A 24,584-nucleotide genomic window follows, 5' to 3' on the forward strand; every position below is an offset into this window, starting at 1 on the left:
CCCACCAGTTTCACCTCTAATTGAGAGACTACGGAATTTTGTGCAAGACTGCATAATCTTGAAAATTGCTTCTGTGTCAAGAGCAGGCAATATATTTTGCTATTAAATCCTTGATGGTCACATGGAATCTGACATTTAAAAGAAAAATAAATACAAAGACCAAATGGGCATCCAGGCTTCTTAGTGCCTGAAAATTTCAATGCACCAGCTTTTCTGTATTGTATTGTATTGTAATTGCATTTATATAGGCTTACTACCCCTGACGAGGTGTTGAATCGCTTTTTCGTTGAGTAGCATGCTACTCCGGAACCAACAAATTATTAGTAGTGAATTAGTATAGTGAAATATGAGATTAATTTGTCTGTTATTTGGAATGAAAAGGATAGTGGAGGGATGGAGAAGGGAAGGGTTTGCATTTATATAGCGTGTGCTTCCCTGATGAGACGTAGCACTTTTCGGCAAGTAGCAGGCTACTCTGGAACCTATTAAGGATTAGTGGTGAATTAGTGGAGGGAAATATGAAATTAACTTGATTTGAGCGGTGGGCATGTTAGTCTGTTATTTGTATTGTAAAAGGAATATTGGAGGGATAGAAGGAGGAAGGTATAACGCTGTGAAACACTACAGAGCCTGCAGCACGTGAGAGTGGAGCACCATCATATATTATTTGCACGATGATCTGCTGCAAGTCACTTACTGCGTTAGTCTGTCTTCATACATCATGCCTATGTGAGGTACATCCTATACACGTATGTTTTAGAAAAGACACACCCATGAACATGTACGGGCACACTTATAGACCTTGCCAAAATGTTACAAAATTGCAACAAATAAGAAAAGCATAAATCCCTTGAACTCACCCATTTTCTTTGTAAAACACCAGCCAATTTTTATGTGAGAATTCCCGGCACATTTTGTGAATATCCTACAAAAAACATATACAAATATTGAAAATAAATGCAAATAATTTAACGGACTGCATATTGTCAGACATAGTCACTTAGTGGAAAGCTCACTGTGCTTCATATCAAGAACATCTGAATACTAATAACCATAATACCACCTGTGCTATTTAATAAGTGAAATGTTACCAAGGAGTTGAAGTAGCTTGAAGACCTTTTTCCTGCTACGCATTAACACACGGAACAAGGATGGAATATCTTGGGGGAGATATGGTCTGGTAGATATGCTTGCGGGCTCTCCCAGCTTGTGCTGTCATTTTCTTTCAATGTGTTATCAAAAACAAACCATGTTTTAACACAGTGCTGTGTATACAGCAACTTACTATCATGAACCCTGTAATTCCTGCTAGAAAACCATCTGACAAAAATCAGCCTTTGTGAAGAATGAAAGCACAAATAGACTCCAGCAGTGAGTTATCTGTAAATACACTGAAGTAATGAACTGTACTACTGAAAACAACTCAAAACGCCAGAAGATTTGGAAATATTTATCTGACCATCACCTGGATATCGTGGGTCTCCAGGAGACCCATCTGGCACGTAGAGATGAGCTTCGGCTCCGACACAAACACTTCCCTCTCATCTATAGGTCCTCGGCATCCACCAAACACAGGGGAGTGGCTCTTATGTTTTGGGCGTCCCTACACTTTCAGCCTATGGGGGTTAGTTGTGACAAAGAAGGGCGCTGGCTGATGGTCAAGGGAGTACTTTACGGCAGAGTGTGCACGTTTGTGGTGGTATATGCTCCCAACTCTGGGCAGAATGGTTTTCTCCAGGACTTGCTGGATAGGGTTGGGGACTTTGTGGAGGGGCATTTGCTCTTAATGAGGGATTTCAACATGGTTTGGGACAAGGATTTAGCCAGCTCTCGAGCCCAGAGAGTGGTCACTGGGGTCTTTTCCACTGAAACACAGCGTCTTGTGGGTGAGCAGGGATTGATTGATAGTTGGCGTTTCCTGCATCCACAAACTCAGGACTATACCTTCTTTTCCCATGTTCATCATACTTATTCCCGTCTGGATCATATCTTTTTGAGTCAAGCCCTTAGGGGAGATGTCTGTCATTCTAGCAGAAGCACTTTGGCATCATCACCCAGCCCAAGCATGCCTTCCTAAGGACATGAGCACCATCGCCCAGCCCAATCATGAAGAACAAGTTACTTGCCTTCAGTAATGATATATTCTTAAGAAACATTAGTTAGTTAGATTCATTACCTTATAATATTTTCCCAGGTGTCAGACTGGATCCGGAAAGTTTTCGTCAGCAGTACCCCTGCGCATTGGTAAGCGTCATTTGCGGCTCCGTGTCCGTCGTCGGCGTCGTGATCGCTGTAATGACGTCGTCGGAGTACTTAGATGCCGCCCTTGCGCGCTGACGTCAATTCTGTACATAGCTTTCCGCGCCAGGAACGTAGAGCCATGCAAGACACCTACACTGGTGCCATGAAACTAGGGCCCTCAAAGGGAGATAACTTAACCCTAGATATCGGTTCGCAGAACGGGGAGGATGGTGGGGCGGTAAGGAATCTAACTAACTAATGTTTCTTACTGATATATCATTACTGAAGGTAAGTAACTTGTTCATCTGAAAGAAACACGTTAGTTAAATTGCTTACCTTAGAATAGATACCCCAGCAATACCAACCCCGGTGGTGGGTCTGAGAACCAAGATCACACCAGGAAGTCCTGGAGAACGGAACGGCCAAAAAAGCCATCTCTCTAGACTTGACTGTCCAGGCAGTAGTGCTTGGCAAACGTGTGCAGCGAAGCCCACGTAGCTGCCTGACAAATGTCTTGCAAAGGGACTGCCCGACCCAGGACAGTAGAAGCCACCGTAGCCCGAGTGGAATGGGCGTGCAGCCCCACAGGAGGTTCCTTTTAGCCAAGGAATAGCAGAACTGGATGCACAAATTGACCCACCGAGAGATGGTCCACTTGTGCACCGCCTGTTCCTTCTTAGCGCCCACGTAGCCAACAAAGAGTTGGTCATCCACCCGGAACTGTTGTGTGCGGTTAAAGTAAAAGGAGCGCGTAAGTTTTGGGTCCAGATGGTGGAGCCTCTCTTCCTCTTTCGAGTGATGCCGAGGTGGAAAGAAGGTGGGCAAGGTCATGGACTGGCCGATGTGAAAGGCAGTAACACCCTTGGGCAGAAAAGAAGGATGAGTCCTCAGAACAACCTTGTCCGGATGGACGGAGAGGAAAGGAGGCTTAGAGGAAAGAGCCTGGAGCTCACTCACTCTTCTGGCAGAGGTGATGGCAACCAGGAAAGCAGTTTTGAGAGTCAGAAGACGAAGAGGGCAATTATGAAGTTGCTCAAAGGGAGCGCACATCAGATAAGTAAGAACCAGGTTCAAGTCCCACTGAGGCATCACGAAGGAAAAAGGAGGGAACATGTGCGTGATGCCTTTCATGAACCTATTTACAACAGGGGACTTGAAAAGAGAAGGCTGATCAGGAGGCCTCAAGAAGGCTGAAATGGCCGAGAGATAGCCCTTGATAGTGCCCAGAGCAGAGCCCTGCTGGGCAAGAGAAAGAAGAAAGAGGAGAACCTCTGAAAGAGGGGCAGAGAGTGGATCCACATCCTTTGATGTGCACCAAGCCACACATTTATTCCACCTGCAGGCGTATACCGTTTTTGTGGTGGGACGCCTGGCTGCCAGAATGACATCAAGGACTTCAGGAGGCAAGTGAAATGACCTCAACTATCGCCGCTCAATCTCCACGCATGTAGGTGGAGACTGGGCAGGTCCGGGTGGAGGACCGTTCCCTGCTGCTGCGACAGAAGGTCCTCCTGAAGAGGCAGACAAATCGGGGGATCGACTGACATACTGAGTAGCTCGGGATACCAGCACCTTTGTGCCCAATCCGGAGCCACAAGGATGACTTGGGCCCAGTCGCGCCTGATCTTCTTCAGCACTCTGGGCAGAAGTGGTATAGGCGGAAAGGCATACAACAGACCGCAACTCCACTGGCGACGAAAAGCATTGCCAAGCGAGTGCCGCCTTGGAAATTTCAACGCGCAGAACTGATGACATTGCACGTTCTCTTCGGTGGCGAATAGATCTAACCAAGGCTCTCCCCACTGTAGAAAGTGACCTTGCGCCACGTCCGAGTTTAGACGCCATTCGTGATCCATCATGCACCTGCGGCTGAGTTCATCCGCCCTGGCGTTCAGGGAACCTGCCAGGTGTTGAACCACCAGGGTGATGCCCTGGTGTTCCAGCCATGTCCAGAGGCATAGAGCCTCTTGACAAAGGGTCCACGACCCCACCCGCCCTGTTTGTTGCAGCACCACATGGCGGTGGTGTTGTCCGTGAACACCTGCACTAAACTTCCCTGGACAGAGGGAAGGAATGCCTTCAGTGCGAGCCGGATCGCCCGCAGCTCTAGAAGGTTGATATGGAGCCGGGACTCCACCGGAGACCAGAGAGGCCTCTGATCTCCGCCTCTCCCATGTGGCCCCCCCCATCCTAGGAGGGACGCATCCGTCACCACTGTGTGCTCCGGTTGGGGAAAGGAGAGGGATCTGCAAGTGACCCAATCGCGGTTCGTGAGCCACCACTGCAGCTGATTCGCAGTGACTTCTGAGATCAGGACATGGTCGGACAGGTTGCCCTGATGCTGTCGCACTGCAGATCCCTCATCCGCCACCTGGTGTGATGTACCAGCAGGATGCAGGAGGCCATCAGCCCCAGGAGCCGCTGCTTCAGCCTGACCGAAACTCGGGATAAAGGCTGAAAGATCGGAATCAGAGCATGAATATCCCGAACCCGCTGCTCGGGAGGATAAACCCAAAACTGCGCTGAGTCCAGAACCGCACGATGAAGAGGAGCTTCTGAGAGGGACTCAAGTGTTGCTTTGGCACGTTGATGGAGAACTCCAGCGAGTGCAGGAGATCAGCCGTAGTCTGGAGGTGGTAGACGACTGTCTGGGGCGAGCCCGCCTTCAACAACCAGTCGTCGAGATAGGGGAAGACTGGAACCCCTAATCTGCGCAGATGAGCTGCGACCACCGGCATCACTTTCGTGAACACCCAAGAGGCACTGGTGAGGCCGAAGGGGAGCACGGTCAACTGAAAGTGCTCGTGGCCTACCGTAAACCGCAGGTAGCGCCGGTGGGCCGGCAGGACAGGGATGTGGAAATATGCGTCCTGCAAGTCCAACGCTACAATCCAGTCTCCAGGGTCCAGGGCAGCTAGGACCTGAGCTAAAAACAGCATCTTGAACTTCCCCTTCCGGAGGAAGCCGTTGACGTTCCTGAGTTCCAAGATAGGGTGCAGGCCCCTTTGCCCCTCTTGGGAACCAGAAAGTAGTGTAAATAGCAACCACTTCCTACTTCTGGCCCAGAAACGCGCACAATGGCCCCCTTGGCCAAGAGGGCCGTAACTTCCTCCTGCAGAAGATGCAAGTGATCCCCCGACATGCGGTGGTACTGCGGTGGCATGGCTGGAGGGGTCACCTCGAAGGGGAGGGAGTAGCCCCTTAGGACGATTTGCAGCACCCACATGTCTGAAGTGATGGTACGCCAGTGGAGTAGGTGATGGCGAACCCGGCCTCCTACTGGCGTTGAATGGGCCTGAAAGCTCGGACTAGGAAGGCTTTGAGGCGGATGCTGCGGGAGCGGATGTGAACTGAATGGGCCCCTGTCCCCCTGCACCGACATGGCGGTTACCACGTCCGCGTTGAGGTTGATTCTGCCGCCTGTGGCTGGACGAACGTGTGGGGCGCCCCTTCCTTGGACACGAAAGGGTCTTCTGGCGTTAGCCCTGGAGTCCTTGAAACGCTCAATTGCACTGTCTGCTTTGTCGCCAAATAGGCGACGGCCATCGAAGGGCAAGTCCATGAGTGTGTTCTGGACATCCCCCCAAAAATTGGTGGACCTCTGCCAGGTGTGGCGACGGATCGCCACCGGCGAGGAAATCGCTCTGCCTAGCGAGTCCGTAGTAACAAGTCCACATCGGATGGAATACCATGCTGCCTTCCACCCCTCAGCAAGAGCCTGAGCGAGCCGTGTCCGGGCCTCCTCCGGACACTGGGGCAGCACGTCCACCACTGTATCCCACAGAGAGTGGATATAACGGCCCAAAAGGAATGCAGTATTAATGGAACTCAATCCAAAACTGACTGATGAGAACAACTGATCAAGCCTTTTGGATTACCGATCCGGGGGAGCGGTCGGGAATGCGGTCTGGGACATGGATGCCTGGATCATCAGACTCTCGGGTGGGGTGTACGGACAGAAAGCATGGGTGGCGTCGGGCCACGTTCCGATCCACAGGGGGCACTGTGGAGAGCTTGGACCAAGTGCCCATCAGAACGTCTGTGAGGGCCTCACTGAACGGCAGCATAGGCTCCGAAGAGCTTACTGGCGGTTGGAGCACCTCGTTGAGGAGATTAGTCCTCACGGCCGCAGCAGGAAGCTCAAGAGCCAAGGCCTTGGCTGCCCTGCGCAACACCACACCATATGTAGCACCCTTCTCCAGAGCATTAGAGGGAGGAGAGATGAAACCAGTGTCAGGCGATGTGTCAAGACCACTGGCCTCCCCCAGCTCATCTGCCCAGTCCTGACTTAACTGGCACTATTGTGCCAGAGGGTCCTCAGACCCCTCCCAGTCCTCCCCTTCATCCGTGTCCTGATAAACAGGCATAAATGACAGAGTCGGGTCATAGATGAATTGCTCACCCACCGATGCCGTAGACGGTGCCGAGCGGTGCCGCTCCGACGCCGGTCCCGGGGCTGAAACCAGGGGCGGCGGGGTCCGATGACGGCGCCGGGAGTGGCACCATAGGGGTCTGCGCCAGCGGAGGAGTCGTGAGGTCAACTGGCGTCGACCGAGATCCAGGCCTGGATCCCGGGGGTTCCTGCGGCGTCGGGACTGAAGTCGTCGACGGTGCCGGGGCCGAAGCCGCCGGCACGCTAGGACTTCCAGCCGGACCTGCGGGCCCGAAGGCGCGAAGGCAGGCCTCAATGGCGGGAAGAGAGTCCTCATAGTCACGATGAAGTCTAGAATCTCGCCAGGAGTTGCATTGAGCCCAGGGATTGGAGGGTGTGGAGCTGGATACGACGCCTGCGGTTCCGGCAGAGCTGGGTGGATGGTGCCACCCGAACCCTCGGCCGAGTCGCGCGACCTGCGAGGGGAGACAGAAGAGCGAAGTCACTCTTTCGACTTCTTGCCATGCCTCGATTTACCTGAGTGCAAGGACTTGGATCCCGACGAGCGGTGATGGCTACGGCTTCGCGACTGGTACCTCGACTTCCTCCTCGACTGGGACCTCGAGCGGCACGGAGCCGATTGCCGGAGCTCGAGAAGCTTAGGGGACCGCTCCCGCCTAGCTTTCGAAGTCAAGGCCCGACAGTCAGGGCACGACTTGTCGTCGGCCCCTAAACAGTAGAGACACCAGCGGTGGGGGTCGGTAACTGACATCAGTCTGTAACAGGCATCACACGGCTTGAAACCGGGCATCCCTACCGGTACCAGGAGTCAAAGTCGACACGAAAAAGATAGTCAAAAAGACCAAAAAGTTAGTCAAAAAGTGACTAAGGGTACTAGCTCTTCCCAGATCTGCTCTTGCTGGAGGTCAGCGCGCGAGGGCGTCTAAGTACTCCGACGACGTCATTCCAGCGATCACGCTGTCAACTACAGACGCGAAGCCGCAGACAACGCCTACCGACGTGCAGGGGTACTGCTGACGAAAACTTTCTGGATCCAGTCTGACGCCTGAGGATATTCTAAGTTAAGGAATCTAACTAACGTGTTTCTTTCAGATACACTTTTACACTTCTAATCTGGAACCAGAAAGCCATTTGCAGAGGACAGAATCAACCTCTGAAGCATTAAAATCAACCCAGTCAGCAAGAATCTTTTAAATAATATTCCTATACTAAATCCTTTGCAAGGATTGATCTATGTGGAACCTGCCACCAATCACCTGCAACAAACTCAACATGATAGCCTTCAGAAATCAACCCAAGACTCACTTTTGACCTCAAACCCAAATATTTAAACAATGAAGCTCCCATTCACTAGGCCTTGGTTTGCTCAGTGAGGCATTCAATACATGCATATAACTTACAATAACAGCCATCTGTTACTCCAGCTGACAAAACAGCAAATCCTTAGTGACTTTACAATTAACTCTTACGTGAACAAGCATCTGCAAAACCAACATGTTTGGCATGCCTATAGGACTTTAAGCAGGAGCAAGGTTGTGTCATTGTTCTATATATTTCAAATTGCTTTGCAGAAAGTGACTGTATCCACTTCACCATTGGGCCTTCTGGCACAATGGCAACATCTGCGATTTCCCATGGCTGTGGTAGTATGGAGCAGTTGGTGACGTTCTTTGACTTACCGTAGTCTTTTGTGTAAGGATGAGCTACTCTGTTACAGTAAGTGGATGCAACAGAAGGCTGCACTGCCTGCATGGGCACTAGAGTTTCAACACTTTCATAATTTACCATGAGACCCAAATCCCTGCAATTACACTGCATGTCTATCAACCAGTCTACTACGGAAAATGTCCTCTGAACATGTGGGATGAAGGGTATTTTCCATGTTACTTATTTATTTTTTTGCAACCATACTGTGTTCCAGGGAGTTGGAAAAATGAATTACCAAAACCTGTAACTCTAGGAATTATTAAGAGGTTAAACCAGGTATCAACACATAATGACCACAACTCCAAGAGTGTTGGGGATTAAATACTGCACTTCACAGGGGGGTGTTTGTTTCTATCACGCAGAGGCTTCAAATACTCCACCGATCATCAAAGCAGACGTGTTACCCACATCTACAGTATATTACTCAAAAAGTATGGAATAAGACATCTCCATGTGTACAAAGAAGTGTCCTTTTCCAAATTATGGTGGAATTAGTAAAAAGAAATTGCTAGCATGGAGAAGTGGAAGACCTAGTACAAATGTTATGTTATGTTATGTTAAGATATATTTATTAAGCGCACTTACACCATAGGTCTCTTGGCGCTGTTCCTACACTGGCAGCTGCGAGGATCCGACTTAATCAGTTTGTCCAAAAAGCCAGGTTTTTAAGGTCTTTCTGAATCTTAAGAGACTGTCGCAGTTCCTAACTGAAAGTGGAAATGAATTCCAGAGCCTAGGGGCTAAATAAGCAAACCTGCGTCCGCCTAGTCGTTTTAGTTTAATGGTTGGAATAGACAAAAGATGAAGATGGGCGGAACGAAGGTTGCGTGTGGGGACGTGTCTCATGATTAAGCTTTTAAGAAATATAGGGCTAGTGCAGTGCAAGGCCTTAAAGATTATATAGCCCGTCTTGAACACCGAGCATTGTGCTATAGGTAGCCAATGTAAGGTGCGCAGAAGCATCCTGGCCGACTGCCATCTCGGCTGCTTGTAAATCAATCTCGCCGCCTGATTTTGGATTATCTGTAAACGGTTTACCAGGCTTATGGGGAGGCCAGAATACAGTGAGTTAGAAAAATCAAAGCGGGACAAAACCAGCGCGATCACCACCTGGGTCAAGGCTTGATGAGACAGAAGGTAGGCGATCTTCCTAATTTTCCGTAGTTGAAACAGAGAGGAGAAAATCACTGTACCCACATGTCCCTTAAGAGAGAGATTGGGGTCTATAGTCACTCCAAGACTCTTCACCGAGGGTGACGGTACAGGAGGGGGGACTAGTTCGCCCGGCCAAAAATGGGGTCCCCAACTAGCAAGGCTTTTCCCAGGCAACACCAATTCGGTTTTCCCGGGATTAAGCTTCAGTTGGTTCTGATCCATCCAGCCTTGTATGTGCAGCATTGTAGCTTGAAATTCAGCTGCTGCATTTTGGGGATCTAGCTTAAAGACCAGCTGAAGATCGTCAGCATAATTGAATACTGTTACATTCCTAGCCTTGAGTGATTGGATCAAAGGTCGAATGTACAAGTTAAACAATAATGGGGATAGTGACGAACCTTGGGGAACTCCACATGAAGTGGTCAGGTTAGGGGCAGTGTAACTTCCAAGAAGCACCGCCTGGGTTCTACCAGTCAGGAAAGATTTTATCCACCCCTGTGCTGTTCCCCGGATCCCCGCTTGTTTGCCAGGGTGCATTAAGATGTTATGGTTGACCGTGTCAAACGCAGCCGACAAATCTAGTAACACAAGAGCCTGTGGAGTTCCCATATCAGCGTTGGCTCTTAGTGTATCCATCACCGCCAGAATTACCGATTCTGTGGAAAGGGCAGGGCGAAAGCCGGCTTGGGTCGGTTCAAGATAGCTGGAATTTTCGATGAATTTAGAAAGGCATTGAGCCACATGGGCCTCTAATAATTTTGAGAGGTAGGGAAGGAGCGAGATCGGGCGGTAATTGGCAGAGCCAGAGGGGTCCACTCCTGGTTTCTTGAGCAGGGGAACTAACACAGCTTTTTTTCAAACGCCGTAGGTACTTCCCCTTTACTTAGGGATTCATTAAGAAGGGGAAGGAGGCTATGCGGTAGGACCGAGAACACTTCCCTCAAAATAGCAGGGGAGCAGCAGTCTCGAGGAGAGCCCGAGTTAACCCGAGACATTAATTCAGGTAAAATGTCAGGACTGATTTTCATAAGTTGTTCGATGGTATATGGATTCTCCGGGTTAGTCCCAGGGGGTTCTTCATGTGCTGCCAAGAGAATACTTGCCCTGATAGTTTCAATTTTTTCCACAAAGAAACCATTTAGTGCATTGCACCGCTCTTGAGTGGGAACCAAACAAGGGGTGATTCTGTCCTCGCTACTTAGATCATTGACAATCCTAAAGATTTCTTTAGATTTGTTTCAAGCAGCGAGTACCTTTGAGGAAAAGTATAAGCTCTTTGCAGCCAATAAGGCTTTCTTGTAGTCCCTACGAGCAGTGAGGTATAGTTGTCTTTTATCAGAGGCGCAGAAGTAGTTTTTGTGATTTCAGGTCCGTAGTAAACCATTTATGGGCTTCAGCCTGTCTTGCCCGGGAGAATTTAATGAGGGGGGCATGAATGTCGCAAGCAGCTAATAACCAGTTCGAGATACCCTTTTCCATCAAGTCGACATTAGTGTTTATGTCGACAGAGGGGAGGGAGCTAGCTAGCGTAGCCATAAATTCCTGAGTGGCAAGAGTTTTCCATTTTCTAGTCGTGCCACCTGCAATCTTCCATGGCTTCACCCTTCCTTTAAGGGTGATTATGAATTCAATTAAATGATGGTCCGACCAGATACATGGGGAGATCCGAGGGGGTGACAATTCAATATTAAACGACCAAATTTGATCCAGTATATGGCCTTTTGTGTGCGTGGGAGCGGAGATATGTTGGACCAGGTTTAGGTTAGAAAGTGTTTCCGACAGTTCTGCTGCTTGGGTCCCTCCCCCTTTGTCGTTGAACCAATAGTTCAGATCTCCAATGAGCATGACTGTAGCATGGTTTATTGCTAAATCGGCTATTTGTTCGCTAAGAGAAAGGGGAAATGTTGGCATAGACTGAGGAGGGCGATACATAAGTACCAGTGCCCATGATCCAGTGTCTGTATCGAGTTTGATGACCATGTTCTCCACTTCCGGGAGGAGCAGAGAGTTTATTTTGTTGAACTTATGGCATTTATTGATGTCCAATAAATGCTGATACCTGGCGTTAAGAGTGAGTTTTAGAAAGATGTGGCCACTGTACAAGTTGTCAACCCAAGTTCCCCCTTCACTAAACTGCACTTTACAACTACACGTTTCCGGATAGATGTGTAACTCCCATCTTTACTGTCAAGACACATTTGTCAATCAAAAAAAAAAACAGGCTTGCAATGAAATGGCGTTATACAGTAACATGTTACAATATTTTTGAAACTCAGCATGTGCTTAGCTTAAGACATTGCTTTTACCTAAATGTTTGGTATTTCCATAATGTAGAGATATGAAGAAGGTAAGGGATTGTTTCACAGGGCTACCTCTGTCCTCTCCAGACTCTCCTCATCTTGGAGTAGTCTCTGAATAAGACTGGGGTTATTGACACTTTTGCATAGCTTTTGTGCAAGTAAGTATGAAAAGTGCCTACATGTTGCCTGCATCCTACATAAGTAACAAGGCTCGTAATGTGAAGTGCATCCAACCCTCACTGTCTCACATACATTAAGTCTTTCTGCATGGCACTGCACTGCAATGTCATTGGAAAGTCCTTTCATGTGGGAATATCTGCAAATGTATACAATTATCCATGAGACATACTGTTTTCTGCAGCTAAATAACTTAGTTTAATGGATGTTATTTCCTTGCAGATTCCTCACATCTCATAAAATGACACCAAAAATAAAACATGTTATTATATTGGATAATATTTTCCTACATGTTCAAGACATCCCTCCCGGCTGAGATGATTCAACATAGCTTAGCTGCTAAACTCTATCATATGAGCTCAAATACTTATGCCTGAAATGATTTTTCACATTGCAGATCTCTTACCCTAAAACAGATGTGGTGCCTATACCATCCCAGCTGGAATGCGAAATGTGATCTTCAGGCACTTCTTAATATCAACCTTGGGTGAAAGGGTGATTGAGGAATGAGCGGGGCGCAGTGAAAGAATGAAGAGGGTTTTCCCCCACATCTAAGACAAGAGTACGCATGACAGACCACTTATCGGCGTGGCTAGATCCTTGAGGTGCTGCTGACTTGGAGGGTTGCTGCTTGCTGGAGAAAAAAGTGCCTACACTGGGCAACATCATTTTATGAAGAGGGCCTGGGACAGACAGAAGAGATGGCGAGGTTGTTTACAGCCATGTCCAAGGAAGAAACCCAAGCAGTTTTCAGTTAAAGATTTTTTACAGCCCAGGGGCAGGTCATATTCGGACTCAGAAGGCAGTGATACCTCCAAAGAGGGCAGTATGACTGGTATGTCTAAAGGAGAGAGGGCCAGCATGGCTTTTCTAGAGGCCCAACCTAAGAAGGCAGGTAAAACAGAGAGTAGGTTGACTTAAATCGATACACGTCTATATTAGAAACAAAACTTGCTACCGTAGAGAACGATTTCAAGAAAAAGGAAAAAAGTGCTATGGAAATTTCATCCAGTCAAGAACACAATGAAGAAATGTCAGACTTATGTGACCAAAGGGCTTAAAAAAGAGGGAAAAGTCTGGTGAATTCCAAACAGGCCGTAAATGTTAGGGTATTGGGGAAAACCATCCCAGGAGTGTTGTAGAAACATTATGGCCTAAATGGAGACATTTCTGACTATCCTGATGAAAGTTGATGTAGTAGGAGAGCCTTTTGTCCTAAGAACAGCAATTAGGCTAACATCCCATAACTTCGGTTGTAGTTTGGCAGAGGATGGGACAACATTGGTCACGCTTTTAAGGATGACAGTCAGGGGAAAGATTCTTCAGAGTAGCTACTACAAAGGAGACGTATTATAGGGCAAAAATGTCCTGATCTTCCCAAACCTGAATTCTGAACCAATGAAGAAGGATGGATCTCCAATAGTTGCAAAAACATTTGTAGATTCAGCTGGGGATTCAAGCCTCGGTTTAGTTCCCATGAAAACTGAAAGTTCAACTATTCAACAACAGTCTTGTTTGCCCAGTGTCCAGGCTATACTGGTAGTTAAAGGCCCTCTCCCTCGTTATAGGCCCTCACCTGTGGCTCTGGCTTATAACTATGGTTCAAGACATTTAGCAACCAGTATAGCCCTCAGTGGGATATAGAGCTATATTATTGCACCACTGTCGAATAAATATGCCAATTACCTCACTTTGTCTACCACATGCTCTGAAGGAGCTGAAAGAGAGAGAGGGTGTTGGCCAATGTTCCTTACCGACAATGCAGGGTCAATTACCATTTATGCAGTGTTGATCACCATGCATGCCGGAGTGCAGCTTACCTTTTCTTCCTTGCTGCTCCACCAAGAAGATTTCTTTGGAGATTCCTGATCATCATCTGAGAGAAAGATGCGACGCAGAGCACCGCTGTTCGTATCAAGCAGCAAGATGACATTACTCTGTAAATTGAGAACATTATATGTTTCAGCTGTTAGCCTGCAGGGCGATGCATTCAGATAAATGACTTAGCAAAATGTTTAACAGTGAACTTTTCACAGAAACTAAAACAGGTATCATGCTAGTCAAATCATAATGACAAGTATTTGATTCTATCTCAGAACTCAACGCGAGTGCTATGTTTTAATCTTCTCTTTGCTATAGACAGAAGTAAAATAGCTAACCGTGAAGCAAGACCTGGAAAAGGCCATAAGCTAAAATGGGTAACATGTGATATCCTTACACCAACGCAGCCAGGTGTCCGATATTAACTTCTTGGGAGCTGCAGGATAACCTCTTGTAATGGTGCTGATGGCAGAGACTGATTTGTATATTATTGGTCCCTTCTTTAGTGGCACAAATAAGCTAAACCACATGCAAAAGAATGCACCTAAGTGAGCTATTAGCAACCCTTGATTCAAACATTTATTTTTAAGCTCTCTAAACCTGTGGATTAGATTATTTTTAATGTTTGTGATTGGCTATAACTGGTTCAGTATAATGGATGACTGAGTGCCATGTACATTGTGTAAGATCCAGTATTGGTATAACAACTTACAGAAATATTTTAATAGTGCTGAGTGCAGTGCAAGGAAGGTGTGAAGAAGCGAATCTCCCAGGGTGTGACAATGAACAGGTAATTTACAACTTTGCCCACCTCTTTTGATTTTATAGCTATACAAACATCACAGCCCTTTCTGGCGAGGATACCATGGACGCCCACAGAAATATGCATCTGACTTTTCTGCTAGACCGAGAACTGTGGCTTTCGGCGTAAAACGAGATCCTCAAGGTGAACAGCACTGGTGTGTCCAGCAGTAAACCTTTCTGAAATGGCCCCCTCTTCAGCGGGAACACACTACCTTGGTCTCACTCTTACTAGATGTGCACATATATCCTGCACGTGATCAGGCTGAGTGGGGGCTACCAGACTTGGGTCATGGGCACAAGCGTCTCTAGCCTGCCTCTCCCACAACTTCAAGTATTCCACCACACACCCATAGTCTGCCTCTGAGGGCCAGTGGAACACTGACCAAGCATCACAACTTTCACTAGTTACCAAAGGGGAGTAGCAGCACTGGGCAGACACTGAGAAATAGGAGTTGGGAGAGTAAGAGAGAGGGCGATGGAGCACAAGGAGAGGGGGAGAGATTATGGAGTAAATATGGACTAATTCAGATTTTCTAATGGGTCTTCTTCACGTCATGAAAAAGAGTTACAGTTCAGCTTTGACTACATGATGTTGCCTGCACATGCAAGACATAGCAGCCAAAGTACCTCCCTCTCTCAACTGTATCTCGCAGTTGGTGGAAGAAGGAAACGCTTATTGTTAGTAAATTATTTCAGATACGCAATCTCAGTGGCCCACAGACAAGTTGTAGGAGTCACCAACAGATGATTTACAATATGGTAAAGGAACTGTTCAGAGTAAGGCCACATACTCAGGAGTTTACCTTAAAGATGCTCTCAGATAATCGGAGAATGCTTTTGCATCTAATCCTTTGTAAGAAGTATTCAGATCTTAGACTCGAAGACTTGTGTCCTGATTTAGATGTTGGCGGACGGGTTGCACCATCACAAAGGTGACAGAGATCTCGGCTACCAAAATATAAATCCAATAGGCTATAATGGGATTGATATTCCGTCGAACGGGATATCCGTCACCCTTATGATGAAGTAACCCTTCCGTTAACATCTAGATCAGGCCCTTAGATGCTAGGACATTCTCTCCAGGATTTATGATTTATAATTCTAAAAGAACTACAACAAATCAATATTCAGTATTCGGCACACCGCCCTTGACGCTCGGCACCCTCAGTCTACCTGCATCGCCCTCGGAATGGACCCAGAAAAGTGCAGAAACATAATGTGGACTGCTTCTATACACATAATTTTAATTATTGTCTTTAGTGGTCATAGAATAAAAATTACCTTTTGATACACTACTGACTTTTTTATACCCTCACCACTCGTTAGCTTAATTTTGCACAACACGCCCTGAACTCACTATCCCGCTCCGCAGTAGATCTGGCGTTGCAGCACACCAAAGAGACACTCGGTCTCTTTGGTGGAGCCCGATGATGAAGCATGTCATCACTAGGTGGTGAGTGAGGGCTTTTTTCAAACGTCCCAGTGATGTCGTTTCTGTATCTTAAGTCCGTTGCTCCCTACTGTGGCAAAGCCTACTCCTTGAGACACTCTTGTTTTGTTTATTGATTCATAAGTGATACATGTCAGGATGAGCTAGACCAGTGGTTTATATGCTTCTTTTGACTGGGGGTATACAATTATAATAAAAAGGCCATGATCCTGCAATACTTTTGCCAATTAATTCTTCACTCCCTTTAGAGTGCTTTGCTGCACTTTACGCGTGGGGAAAACAGCCATGGATGGCTTGCATCTTTGCATTTTGAGCTACATAGTGCAGAATTTTACCAAAGTAATTGTTAAGGAGACGAGTTCATGAGGACCTTGAATTACTTTAAGATCCTCATGAACTTGCCTCTTTAACAATTACGTTAGTAATTATCTGTACCATGCTTTTTTTGTTGACGGGTCCTATCAGGGTGTACTTGGAAGCGTCATTCTAAAGAGTGTAAGCTGCTACACAGTGGTCAAGTGAAAGACGGGTCTTATCACAGATCCAGAGCATGTTCACGCTAATTCCGGCTTGTTGCAACGTCTATCTTCTTCCCGCCTCTTTTATTTCTTTTTCGCCTTCCTGCTGAAACCAGTGGAGACAATCTGTGAATGGCAAAACAAGCCTGTGCCAAGGACAAATTTAGCATGTGCCCGGTCATTAGGTGCCCTTCTCCCCTTGACTGTGTTGGTTCTCAATCTACATCTTCCAGGCTAGGGATCAACATTCTACTGCACGAACGAGGTATGAATGTGGCACTGAAATAGTACTTGACTTGGCTACAGGAACATTACGTTGCCTAGAAGCCTGCCCAAGGGGGTGTGGTAGAACTTGTGGGCAGAGTTCTACTTTCTGATACGGTGTTTCGAGATCGGACAGCTGAAGTGGGCTTTGACTTGCTGCTGTTGATGATGTAAGTGTCCATCATGCTCTATGCAATCCGTACAGGGTTGTTGTGTGGTTGTCTTTCTTCCACAGCTCTGAAGATGGTTGGGACATCCAGTAACTGTGCGTGTGATTATCTAAGAATATGTTTGATCCCCTATTCTGGTATATGCAGACAGTTTAAATGTAAGTAACACATAACATTGGGTAGACCAAGCATTCCGATAACGTCTTTTACTCTCATAGCCTAACTGTATGAAGAAAATAAAAGATTTGACTAGAAACCCCCTCCCCAAGTTAAGCCCCCAACTAGCACTTCATGTTCTAGATACCATGATGGAATTGTGTTTTTACCCCATGCAAGCCAACATATTAGTTCCTCGAATCTTCATCTGCTGAAAGTGCCCAAGATACGCCGGTCAAAAATGGAGGACACTCGTTCACATTCCTTGCCCTGAAATGTTGGGACGATCTGCTAGTCTCGCTTAAATCCATTTCCAAGCTTTAAAAAGCAGTCAAAAACAATTCTGTATAATTTGGGTTAATCAATGGCTCCATATGACCTGACAGCTAAGCATGTTAATTCAGTCATTCATTCATTTGAAATACTCACACAGGAGTCATGATTGTATTTCTCACCACTACAAGGGTTGGTAAATGTATACTGTTTCTGGTTAACCACAGGTGTGTCTCAATTATATATAATCTACTTTTTAGGACGTGCATTGCTTTCCTGCTTTGTAAATTCGTATCTCAATGTCCTCCGGTTTTTCTTCTAATTCTAATTTCTAACCCTACACTCCCAGCTGATTGCCTTTTAATGCACCTACAGTTAAAAGAGTTCTATGATAATGTTGGTAGCATCCTAAGTATCCAGAAAAGAGACAGTTTTTTACGCTAGTGGATTTTAAAGCGCATCGTCTCCGGGGGTTGCATTCTGCATCACATTCTGGTATAAAAACGCTAGTGTCCCTCAATTAGACTTGCCTAGGTAAAGCCAAAGCAACAACATTTGGAAACTTGGCAACATATATATCTTACACTCATCTGTAGAACAGCCACTTAGAAATCTGTTCACATCTCTTGGAACAAATACGTTTCGAAAGGAGATTTTAGATGGGATACTCAAGACGTTCCTTCTACTCACGCGCCCCGTTTAAAGTAGGTTATACTCCTTCTGTCCCACCTTTCCATATTCAGGGCTTGGCAATGTATTCTAACCATGAACGCCTATAGGTCTCAAATGCAATAAAATATAGTACAGTGACTATATTTCCTTGTTCAACTACAAAAAGGAACTGGGATAGTACATTCCGCACCCTGACTACCAAAAAAACGATATCTCCTTATTGCAGTGGACTTTGCAGGATTGTGTGAGGTTCTCATATAATGCTGGGAAAATAAAGAATTCGAAATAATACTGAAATGATTGATTTTTACACATAGTTTTCGTACCTAAATAAGTCCCCTTCTGTCCTTGTATCTGCTCCTGTCCATGGACACCTACACAGCCATTTTCCTTCATCCCTATTCTCTTGTATCTGCTCCCTACCATCCACTCTTCAGCTCTTTACACAGCTCTCTATGCAGGTGTGACTCATTTCTCCACTGCTGTAACTTCCTCTTTTCTCTCACGCCTCCAAAATGTTCTGTACATTGTCTGTCTCCTTCACTTTGTTTTTATCTCCTAACATCTAGTAAAAAGCTCAGTTGATTGCTTTGTGTGTAACAAGCGTTTTTAGCATGTGATATAGTTTTGCATTTATCACCCTCCTTTCTCCCCTGTTCCTTCCAAGCCAAGCAGGGTTTCCGTAGCAACAACTCTGGAAGCTGCATTTATTAGACTTTAGATCTTGCCTTACCTTATTCCTCCCTCCCACCCTTCCGTCTGTGATACATAGTGATCCCACTGGACTGGACTTCCTGACCTCCAGTCCAGGGACCACTCCCTCCCATCCTGCCACAGCCACCAGTAGGCCTAAAGCGTAAGCACTGCGGGTGCCATATTATAGTGCTGTAAGCTGCACAGGACTGCCATGCTGTATTTAGGTGCACAATCTAGAGGAAACAGGTGCCCCTCAAAAGAGGTTTATTTTCACAGCGCCACCTAAGGCTTTCACTCCACAGAATTTATAGTTTATTTTGAGATGTAAAAAAACTGAGCATTTTGGAAGAGTTTTGCATTTCTCTCCCTGCCTCTTTCAAGATCACCACGATCCTTAGCAACACAGTACCACATGTGTACTGCACTTTAGATTTGGCCTTGCAGTAGACCTGCCAGTCTGACTCCTATGGCTTTCATTGGACCAGGTTTCCTGGTCACGAGGGCTAAAGTTTCTATTGGACCGAAGGGTTGAGGCTCCCATTGGTCTAGGTCACCTGAACATGAGGGTTTTCACTCCTACTTAAACAGAACCCTTGGTGCATCCAGCCCAGGTATCTGGGTAAAGGGTGGCAGGAAAAGGGGGATGCCTGTTTGGGCATATTAACTGCTACCGCGCTACCACGTTTTCCCGCTGTGCTATGGAATTTGAAAAATGCGCGTTTTGTGACAAAGCCAGCTCGTCATCCGCATAGCGCAGGTAACGCCCATGACGAGCTGGCTTTGTCATCTGCATCGAAGGGGTTAAGGCATGGAAAGGGCCTACAGTTATAAACTCTACCTTCAGTTCTCCAGGTAAGCAGCCATTCACCACTACTGGGAACATCTGTTACTGGTTTTAGGTGACTAGCACTCCTGGGAACAAAATAAACCATAGTACTTAAGCACTCACAAATTAGTCAATAAGCATCATTAAAAAAAAACACAATAATTCATATCAATTTACAGTTGATTCTAAATTGAAGACAAGAGCCAGATGGTTGTAGACCATAAACGTACATTAGAATCAGGACAAACAGCCAACATGCGTTTCGTCACAAAGTGACTTCTTCAAGGCTAAATCCACAGTCGATTGGCCAAGAGTAACAAAGGTTGTCTGAAAATATACTGCGTACAGTCGAGAACTCGTTAATTTGAAGAATGTTCCACGTTCTTAATGTACTAGTCGGTTCGACTATGTCCAACCCGGTCGTAATACAATTTAAGATTGATGACCGCCCGTTCTGTAACAGGCCATGAGCATTCTATTGACCCTTCTGGGGTGGAGGTACGGCCTTATGCCAGGGTGGGCCATACCCATCCCTTTTTTAATTGCACGTGTGTCATTTTGCTTGTGCTTAGGGTGCTTCCTGCCCTCTCATGGGTACATTGGGGATAAACCCACAAGTGGGGCCTACTTCCGATCTGCCACCTGGAGGGGCAGAACACTGTGTTGCCCCCTTTTAGAGTGGTGGTATGGCCATCCCTTTGTTTACATTTATGATTTCCCTGCTGTCTAGTGGGCTTGCTGCCCCTCAGATGCTGCCGCAATCTGCCTCCCGGGGGCAGAAAGACTGTACTGCCCCCCCCCCCTTTTGGAGCAGGGGTATGGCCCCATACCAGGGTGGTACACCCCCATTCCTCTCTTGACCCACTTTAAAATACCTGGTATTGGTGGCGTGGCCATGCCGGCGACCTAGATGGCCGCTCGGCTCTGAATCTCTGGCCTCTTCCTCCCCAACAATCGGGAGAAATGCCTGGAAAGGCGTTACAGCATATAAAATATCGCTTAGTGCAGCCCACACAGACCTCCTTTGGCGTCCACTGCAGACACAGGGATGGCCCCCACGAAGCGTACATGCCGGCCCGTGCTTCAGAGGCCTCAAGGTGACAGGGACCGCGGGTGATCCTGAGGCGTAGGACTGCCAAGTCCTACTGGGCCCAATAGTATCTTGACGCCTGCTAGGGTTGCCTCCCCACCCCATGGTTCGTGCATACGACTCGATCGAGTGAAAGCTGGGCAGCCTTTTCTCTGTGGGGACTGACATTACATCCGCAGTCCCAGTGGGCAGTGGTCATATATTCGGTGGCTACACTGAGCCGTGGAGCACCCCCCTCCCGCTGGTGCTGATCTAGGCTATTGCCGGGGTCACTGGGGACTGTGATTGCAAGCATGGCACCTAGCTGCCTGAGCATGTTGGAACCACCCGCCCTCACCGGGCCCACCTGGCTGCCTGCATTGGCTGCAGCCATGCCTGAGCCTGCTCATGGTGCCACCCCTTTATTGCAGGGACTAAGAGGAAAAGGCAGCTGACTACCAGAGATCTGGACGGGGGCCTCTGGGTGTGAATATGGTGAGTGACTTTTCCGCCTGCCCCCTCTGGATTACCTATTGATAATTAGCAGCTGGCCTTGTCAGCCCACGGCCAGAGGGCTGCTTCCTGCGTACTGGATGACAGGAGCTCTGAATCTCATTGCAAGTTCTTGCTACAATGGGCATCTCTGCCTATATTTGCCACAGCTGAACTAACATATTACATCTGCCTGCTTGCTCACCTACACGACCCCCTCACTAGTAAATCCGATATTACCCCAGCTGCTCGCACCTAATTTGGCTGCCAACTGCCCTTACAGCCACACTGCTGCTCATTTATCCTTGCTGCCGAGCACCATACAGAATGGGGCACACTGGTCCGAAGCAGAGGAAGCTGCCATTTGACCAAACTAAAGCCATGAATAGCTCAGAAGGCCCTGCCGAGGAGGCTTAGGACGTGGCAGAGCCACTGGCTTCTGAACAACGTACCAGGACTGAAACCCTAATGGCAAAGACACAATCTGGCTTCCGAGCCATGGATGCACGATTCGACACACTCACAGGCAGAATGGATGCATGGGGGAACTGATAGACAAACATCAAACTCATCTACATGGGGCATGGCACACCTCTCCACGCTGGAAGATGGCACAGTAAAGAAGGCAAAAAGACTTGCCAAGCTAGAACGTCCAGTTAAAACGGTTGCCATAAACAAAATGTCGACTTGGAGGCTAGATCACACCGAAATAACATACGTATACTCTGTGTTGAGGAGTCGACAGTGACCAGCATAATGGATCACTTTATGGAACACCTCCTAACTGAACTTTTAGATCACAAGCACATTTTCCACCACCTATGTTGCCTGCGAACATGGCCAGGTGCAGATCAGGGTTCCAAACATTCCTTCTTTCCAGATTCCACCCTGGTCACTCAGGAGGCACGTCGCAAATACATGGATGCCAAGTCTGCGCTTAGGTGTCTGGGTCTGAGGTGCAGCATGCTGTACCCGGCTCAGCTACGTGTTGATGTTAACGGCAAAGCACAATTCTTTGACACCCCTACGGACACCCTCATTTTTTGTAAGCAATATGCCAAGGACTGCTCGCCGGCTTCTCGTGGCACCCCAGAGCATTCACCACCAGATATACATGCCACGAACAGCTCGGATCTGTTTCCACCAGATTTATAGGCATTAGAACTCACAATCTTGATTGGTAACTAACACCCTTTGATGGTGAAACTTCAACAGAATCTGGTCTGTGTCCACCAGGTTGCGTTGTACCTATTGGCTTTACATATTTGAGGTATCGATCAGCTCTTCCTTCCATATCATATGATGTTTTTTCCAGTGTCCACTTTGGGGACAAGTTACCGCAGCATTGCTCGCCCCCGGTGGTGTACACCGCATTGTTAATCTCTCTGTATTAATTGGGCTCTTGTTAGATAGAAATATGGGGATTTACTGGGCATTAATGGGCCTGGAATGGGTGGGGGTTTGGGAGATGGGAGGCTTTTCTTGGTTTAAATGTGTTTATATGTTTGTCTCGATTTATGGACCTACTATAATGGCTGCCTAAAGCTTTTTTCCATAATGACACACTGCATGAACATGTCACTTAACACACCAGGCCCCCATGATCGGGTTCCCACTCATGACTTGGAACATCAGGGACATTAATAACCCCCTCAAGGGGAAACAGGTAATGCAATATCTCACATGACATGGTGTGAAGATAGCATTTCTGAAAGAGACACATCTTCCTCCTGGCACACCACATACATTCGTCTCGAACTGGGGTTCACATCGTTACTTCTCCCCATACAGCCCATATTCATGTGGAGTCTGCATACTGATCCATCCCTTTAGCCCTAGACTTTGTTGCACAGATGAGGGTGGCAGATATGTAGCAGTTTGTTTATGTTGGGTATGCTGGCCCAACGAACCGTGCACTATCCACTTGGTGCTATGCACCTGAACTTATTTCGGTTCTTCAACAAATAATAAACCTTATGTGTTCTCAGTTACTTATGTTTATTTTGAGTTATTTCATCTCTTTTGCTCATAAAAATGTTATCACTTGGTATTACATTTCAATAACTGATATTGCGTGCTCAGTCACAAACAACAATAACATTTCATTTCATGTTATGCTTTACAATGCTGTACATTATACATTCTTTGCCAAAGTGCCCAATGCATTTCGGCACTGCCAATGTGCCTTCATCAGGGGCGAATCTGTAAAAAATAAACAAAATAACCATGTAATTGCTACTTTTAGGTTGCCCATGGGTTTTGTTCGATGTGTACCTTCCGTATTCTCATACCTGTGTGCGTTGTGCTCAATGTTCAAACCTGTGTATAAAAATATATCTATTTAATCTTGCTGCCAAGCCACTTCCAAACAATTAATCCATGCCATTGATGAATAAATCAAATCAAGGTTTCCAAAATTAGCTTACCACAAATGTCGTGCGATCTAACCCTCCCTAAACGACAAATGAAAAACATAGATTGCCGCATATCAACCCAAAACATCACAATATATAGGTACGAGTTAAACCTTAAAATAACCTTAAAATAACCATGAAGCAGCACCAATACATTCTGTTGTTGGACAGGGTCCAATCGGAATAAATGAATTGGCATATATTCGGTAAAATTTGTCATATAGTAGCAGTATTAGACAGGATGAATTTCAAGTATAGTTGTGAATTTAAATTCAGATATGTGATTACCATACAATTGCATCTGTTGAGTATGTCTTCGTGAAATTCAACATAATGATGAATGTAAATATTGCTACACTTTATAACAAACATGGTTTAACAAGACTTTAAGCACCACAGTACATAAACCAAAGAGTGAACACATTAACTCGATAATGTACATATAGGTTCCAAATAGGTTATGAATACGAAACTGAGTTCGAGCTAATAGAGTCAAAGATAAGAATCCCCATTGAAAGATGGCGTCTACATATCGTCGGGTTGTAGCTCAGTAGTCCATTGTTTGTGTTAATGAACTGAGAAGGCTCGCGGGTGAATTGATATGAGACGCGGGATCGGGAGTAGCGGTTGAGACATTTTCGAACAGAACAGGAGGTGATTTTGTAACGGAGAGGAAGCTTTGGATATTAGGTAAGGTCGGATGTCGGCAATACCGTTAGTAGAATAGTTACGACTTAATCAGTCATAGTCAGTTATGACATTGATAGAGGTTTTTGTTTGTTTACTTCCTGCAGTGCACGCAGAACAGTCGGATTTATCAGGTATGCGGGAGCGGAAAAGCGCAAGTTGATGAGATATAACTAGCAAGTTAATGATTCAGCAGCATTAATATTGGATATGTGGTTTGTTATTGTATCTTGCAGAACGCTACAGTGCTGGACACACAGGTATGACGATTAATATACAGGAACAGTTTAAGACACATG

The 24,584-nt window shown here is 46.5% G+C and overlaps 1 protein-coding gene across 1 annotated transcript in view; it reads right to left on the minus strand.

The window, feature by feature from the left end:
• VWA8 (von Willebrand factor A domain containing 8) overlaps positions 1-24,584 on the minus strand; it is a 1,418,144-nt gene that overhangs the window by 502,739 nt on the left and 890,821 nt on the right. Inside the window, exons 30-31 of the mRNA XM_078657276.1 lie at positions 13,794-13,910; positions 861-925 (exon numbers count right to left, since the gene is read on the minus strand). Of these exons, the coding sequence (XP_078513402.1) occupies positions 861-925; positions 13,794-13,910 (182 nt within the window). The remainder of the gene's footprint in view (positions 1-860; positions 926-13,793; positions 13,911-24,584) is intronic.

Source organism: Lissotriton helveticus, chromosome 8, assembly GCF_964261635.1.
Source record: "Lissotriton helveticus chromosome 8, aLisHel1.1, whole genome shotgun sequence".
In the NCBI taxonomy this organism is placed as follows: domain Eukaryota; kingdom Metazoa; phylum Chordata; class Amphibia; order Caudata; family Salamandridae; genus Lissotriton; species Lissotriton helveticus.